The sequence below is a fragment of the Vanessa cardui genome, chromosome 26 (genome assembly GCF_905220365.1).
Source record: "Vanessa cardui chromosome 26, ilVanCard2.1, whole genome shotgun sequence".
NCBI classification, from domain to species: Eukaryota; Metazoa; Arthropoda; class Insecta; order Lepidoptera; family Nymphalidae; genus Vanessa; species Vanessa cardui.
Window position 1 is genome coordinate 7,567,078 of NC_061148.1, and position 6,599 is coordinate 7,573,676.

Genomic DNA, 6,599 nt, shown 5'->3' on the forward strand with positions numbered 1-6,599 from the left:
TTCGAAAATACACGAAAATGAGGGTAAGTTAACATTTTTAGAAAATTATAATTGGTAAATTACATAACAATCATGTAAAATAATTAAAATTTAAACATAAGTAAAGTTTTCTTGGTAAGTTTCTATGTCGCAAAGGAGTAAATATGCTTAATTTCAGATCAATCGATCCTATAGTTTCAACGATCTTGAGTTGTTACACTTATATAAGATTATTTAAATAGATCTCTGTAAATGTGTGGAAATGCACCCACCAACTGCTAGGCTTCCTCTAATTAGTGCTAATTCGGTCGTATTTAATGAGACACCAGTCTATCGGCTCCGAAGCACCCTAGCACATATTTCTATTTCTAGGATATTATCTCCATTCGAGGAGAATTATTTCTAATCGATTTCTAATTCAGATATTTTTCCAGGTATTCGTATTTGTCACCTTACTTGCTTATGCTGTGGCTGAACCACCGGTTGGGTAAGTATTCCACTTAGAAAATGTTTAATGCGACACCCAAGATAATCCCTTATTAAAAATTTTATTAATTTTTCCAGGAAAGGTTATGCATCAGCTCGATCCAGCTACAACCCACCTAATGATTACCAACGTTCCATTTCCCAAGAATATGGCGTGCCAGAATTTGGCTCTAGCCAAGCCAGATCTCAATCGCTCTCCTCTTATGTCCCCTCTTCTAGAAGTTTATCACAAGAATATGGATTACCAGCTCGCTCGAGCCCATCTCAAGAATATGGATCACTAGCTCGATCCAGCCCATCCCAAGAATACGGCACCCCAAATCTTAGATCAGGAATTTCACAAGAATACGGCCCTCCTAGCTCAAAAGCTGGTCTTTCCCAAGAATACGGAGTTCCCGATTCCCGTAGCTTGTCCCAACAATATGGGGCTCCTATTGCTCGCAACACAATTTCCACAGAATACGGGGCTCCATCTGGTTACTCTCAAGATAGGAATATTGCTAATACTCGTCTGTCTCAAGAATATGGTACACCACAATTAAGATCCGCTTCTCAGGACTATAAAACCATTGGAGATTTGCCATCAGATTCTTATGGAACTCCTCTTCAAAGATCTCCTTCCAACTTGTATGAACAACCTGAGTTTCGTTCCACTCCTTCTGATGAATATGGCGTACCATCTCAAAGAAGTTTTGAACAATCTCCTTCTCAAAAATATGGTCAACCCAGCTCAAGGAAAACACAAAACTTTAACTCATATTCTCAAGCTAACTCTTTCCCTTCGACCAGGCAAAATAAACATTCCACTGTATCAAGGAATTTCCAATCTTCATCTTACTCCAAAACATCACCTCAAACTTTTGGTTCATCCCGTTCCATTTCAACTCAATACGGAACACCGAGTACAAGGAACATTGATTCTTACTCCCCAGCCTCAAAGTCTATTTCCAAATCCTATCTTCCAAGCTCAAGGACGGTCTCGCAGAGTTATGGTGTACCAAATGAAAGAAGTCTTTCAACTGAATATGGAGCGCCTGAAGCTAGAACTAATCTTAATACAAATGCTTACACTTCTTCTTATGACGCAGCTTCTCTTACTAGGTGAATACATATTCTACACTTCGATAATCATCAATAAATTATTAATATCAGATTTACTTGACTGTAACTATTTCTTATTTCTAAATGTAGGTCATCCCCATCACATAACTACGATGTCGCTGCTGCTAGGGATTCAATGCCCTCTGATAACTACGGAGTACCTGAACAATACAATGCGGTTTCCAATCAAGGATACAACTATGCCAGAAATGCACTTGATGAACTCTTAAACCAGGTAAGTCAAAGACATATTTATAGAATTACTCTATTGCTAAAAACAACAACAAAGGGCTCCTTCCTTTGAAAAGAAGAAAAGTTCCAAGCCTGGAACATATTCCATTAAATACAATATAGGCAAAATTCACACGTCCAATCATTAACACTTATCTACGCGTATAAAGGAATTATAATATTCACAGAATATTATCAAAACATATGAGTCAACTCACACCAATTTGATTCAACATTCCGATTTATTTCTTTCCATAGGAACCAGCCAACTACGACTTTGGTTACAAAGTCAGTGACGTAGAAAGTGGAAGCGATTTCGGACACACGGAGTCAAGGCAAGATAATAAAGCTGAGGGATCATACTTTGTTGTTCTACCTGATGGCACGAAGCAGGTTAGTTGTACACGGAAACAGCATTTACTATAATCAAGAAAAGTCTATTTCGCCGATGTTTTTGCTGATTGTTCTTGGAAGAATCTATAATTTGGACCAAAATTTCCTTTAATTCTGATCTCGAAAATTATAGTTCAAAATAACTTGTAGCTTATATGAATAATTTAATGTTCTAAACATAGTATTTCCTTCTGGAACGAATAATTGACTAAGCGATCGTCATTTAAATCAGCTGCGATATTACTATCGTAAAGAATGTATTTCGCTTCTTATATTCTTGAATTTTAATTTTCTTATATAAATTTGATTAACTGCTGACTATATATTGATAAAATTAATACGAAGATATCCTTCCAATTAACGTCCTCCTTAGCATTTAAACGATGCTAGATTTCAAGTCAATCAGACACGTAGTTTTGGAGATCTCCTGATATGTTTTAATTCGCTTATATATGTAGGCGAAGATTAAAGCTCAACAAAGACTAAGTTTTCTGAATAATTCAAAATATTCTGTTTGCTTTCTTCCAGACTGTCGAATATGAAGCTGATGAACGTGGCTTCAAGCCTAGGATCTCAGTTGAACCGGCGGCTGGATATGATGACAACGCATCTGATCTCGCCCGCTCTGGTGATGGACCTTATTAGAAGGGAAAATAAACGAAATTCGCTAAATGTTATTTTGACTTTATGACGTTTCAGATCTATGTGATTAACGTTTTCGTCTTAAAGAGGCTATTAGATTACAATCTTCCTATCATAATCATATTCATTTTATCATCAATGTTTCTTCTCTCCTTTTTTTTTGTGACGAATTGTCGTTTTTTGTTTTTGTCCATATTTCTTTTTTAAATAGGTGTGTATCTGTCACCAGGTCATTCTTAATAATTGTATTTGAACTCTTTTGACGAAAACTGTTTATAGGAATACTCATTTATTTATTTTTTATAGCAAATTGAAAAATGTATAAAAAAAAATTATGTTACCTCATAGTTAGTTAATTAGCTTGTCTGTAGTGTGATATTTTAGTCGCTAATAAATATTTTTTTATTAAAAATAAAATGTCTTTTTTTACCCTAATCAATCAAAAACTCAAAACTAATTCACTGACAACATACAAAACGTACCTACTATATTCATTATATTGTTGAGTATAGAGTACTGAGTATAGAGTATATATAGTTGCTGTATTATAAAATTTTAATATTAAATTTAGATATTAAATTTGACCAAACAAATAACTAACTTAAATAAAAGAAGTTGTTAAATATATTGTTACTATTTTATTATGAAGAAACAAAGAACTTCTCGTTTTGTTAATGTACTGTGATGCAAATGTATTCATCATCATCATCATCATCATTAATATATTCTTAATTGGCTGCAAATATCAACCTAAGATACTTGAACTCCAAAATGTCGCAAATAATCGCGCAGCTCTTGATCGTGTGCCTTTTGCATAAGGTAAAAAGGTGTTCACATTTAAATAAGTTACATTTTTATATTTTATTTACTCAAGCATTATTAACTAATAATTACCTATAGTTAGAAAGAAGATATATATTAAGACCAAAAATTCATCCCTCAGGTACACCAACGATTGTTTATACTCACAACAATTAAATTCACATTCGTATCCACCAATGTGAACAAACTATTAATAATGTAATAACATAAATAAAAAGCTTTGAAAAAATAATAGCGTACTTCAAATCACAACTCTATGATAATCTAAAAAAGACTTGCATTTTATAGTTAAAAATTCAATAAATGTTAAGTAAATAAAATAAAATATATGTACATACATATATGTTAGAACTAAACTAATTGTTCTTTTTTAAGGACCAAGGTTTACTTAATATCAAATCGAGTTTTATTTACCCTAAACATTCATTATGATGGTCGTTGAGCTCTCAACCAATATATATATATAGATATTTTAACATAAGAATTAATATTATTAATTGCTGAAATATATACAAATATGCACTAAAACTAGTTACTGTATAAATCTTGACCGCGTGGAATGGTGGCAGCATAGCAAATATAGCAAGAATGCTAACAGCATTTCCCCGTTGAATCGCAATTCCGATCCTCTGGGCAAACGAACCAGCCCTGTCGCCGGTGGAGGCAATGAGGCAGGGCGTTATACTTTTGATGAATCTTTTTGCACCACCATTCCAAGGGCCAAGCGTTTCGACAGGAAATGGAACAAAAAAGTAATTTGATATAAGACATCAATATTTGGATCTTTTTTATTATTTGTAATTAGTTTTAGTTCATATTTGTATATTTTTAAGCAATTTATGTTATTATTTCTTATGTTAATAATAAATAAGATATAAAAATTGTGTGACTTTCAATAGAATTTATTAGGTACATAAACCATGGCGAGTCCCATAGTTTATGTACCTAATAAATTCAGAAAATTGTCGAATTCTTTTTTTTAATTTCTATATTATACTACTAATGCTACTGACGGGCTCCTTTTACTAATTATTTTTTTTAGCTTAATTATCATATCTACTATAACATCAAAGATATATTTTAGCCTCGTGTAAAGTCTAAACGCATTAATTTTTTTGAGGAGCAAAAAATACGTATATTTGTTTTGTTTAATTAATACGGCATATTTTTTGTCAGAATGATAACTACGATTCTTCTTTACTTAATGAAGTATACTAAAGTAGGGATTATTAATACTATAAATGTTGGATCACTCTGCATCTTCTACCGAATTTTTCACGGGGAATGTGCTGAATTTCACCTTCGGACATCTCATAAAAATTCGAAGTTTTTCCCGCACCACCTTGATGTCCGAAAATCCACAACAGCGTGATTTCTTAGACATTTTCTGCCTCGCACAACCACTTTGTGGAACCAGCTTTCGCCGGCGGTTTTTTCGAACCGATACGACTTGGGAACCTTCAAGAAAAGAGCCTCCTCCTTCAAGAAAAGAGTACTCCTTTCTTAAAGGCCAGCAACGTACCTGCAAGCCCCCTGGTGTTGCAGATGTCCATGGGCGGTGGTAGTCACTTTCCATCAGGTGTGCCTCCAGCGCGTTTGCCACCTATATCATAAAAAAACACTCTTAAGCGGATTGCACCTGAATGCACCACATCCAACAGACGAAGTAATAAACTTTAGTCATTCTTTACATCAAAGCCCCAGCAAACATGGCAACTTAGCCGTTACGTCACTTGTCACTGTATTTACACTGACTAAAACAGGCTACAAACCGGAACAAAACAGTACTACGTAGCTGCTGACTGTTAAATATATGATGCGTGGGTTACACCACGTAAACACAGATGAATATCTATTGATGAAAAGTGAAAACCGAATTATATTCAACCATGTTAAACATACATAAAGTCGTACATACTCGTACAGGTACATATTAATATGGTATTGACAGTATTTAATTATTCACAATTAAAAAAAGATTTATTGTGAAGTTTACTTGAAATTTGAATAAATTAATTTGATTTTATACAATACGGTTTTTATAGATATGCTAACCAACCAGCTCACAGCGAGTGAGCCGGTGTAAATACAGGCTCAAAGAACACAACATCTTAGCTCCCAAGGTCGGGAGCGGATTGGCAATACAAAGAATAAGAAAAAGTAAAGTAACAGCCTGTAAATTTCACACTGCTGGGCTAAAGCCTCCTCTTCCATTAAGGAGAGGGTTTGGAACATAATATTCCACCACGCTATTCCAATGCGGGTTGGTGGAATGCACATTGGCAGAATTTCGATGAAATTAGACACATGCAGGTTTCCTCACGATGTTTTCCTTTATCGCCGAGCACGAGATGAATTATAAACACAAATTAAGCACATACATATAGTGGTGCTTGCCTCGGTTTGAACTAGCAATCATCTGTTAAGATGCACGCTTTCTAACCACTGGGCCATCTCAGCTCAAATACAAGGAAGCGCCGTTGTCTGTCTGTGTCTGACCACTTACCGTCATCAAATTAGAAACATCTTCAAAATTGTTTGCCAGCGTGAATCCGACATCTTCGCATATTCTAATAGTTTCTTAGGATAATCTCTAATGTGACCTTAGATACACAAATAGGATATGAATCCGTGATCCATATCACGATATGTCTTCACACGCGGGGGCACGTGGACAGAGAGACCTGTAGAGTCGTGCAAATAAATATATAATCTTCTCTAACATTTTGTTTCGTTGATTTCAAATCAACTATCCGTATTGAATATAGTTCAATCATTCATCACAATCACAATCATATCATTTTTTGTAAAATAAAAACATCAATCGATTTTTTTATTACTGTAAAATTTGTTTAACCAAAATTATTAACAAACCAATTATCCAGTTTTTTTTTTTAAATAAGATTTTTTTACGATTATTGGAATAACGTAATATTTGTTCACTA

At 34.2% G+C, this 6,599-nt stretch overlaps 1 protein-coding gene across 1 annotated transcript; it reads left to right on the forward strand.

The window, feature by feature from the left end:
* LOC124540801 (pro-resilin-like) lies at positions 1–2,973 on the forward strand. The gene is made up of 6 exons (XM_047118518.1): positions 1–23; positions 414–466; positions 544–1,566; positions 1,657–1,801; positions 2,056–2,190; positions 2,719–2,973. The coding sequence occupies exons 1-6, from the start codon at positions 18–20 to the stop codon at positions 2,833–2,835; spliced, it is 1,479 nt and encodes a 492-aa protein (XP_046974474.1). The 5' UTR covers positions 1–17; the 3' UTR covers positions 2,836–2,973.
* The last annotated feature ends 3,626 nt before the right edge of the window (positions 2,974–6,599 follow it).

Excerpts from the sequence above, each read along its gene's own strand:
- LOC124540801 (XM_047118518.1), top strand. Across the intron at positions 467-543 it reads GTGGCTGAACCACCGGTTGG|GAAAGGTTATGCATCAGCTC; the intron begins GTAAGTATTCCA and ends TAATTTTTCCAG. Across the intron at positions 2,191-2,718 it reads TACCTGATGGCACGAAGCAG|ACTGTCGAATATGAAGCTGA; the intron begins GTTAGTTGTACA and ends GCTTTCTTCCAG.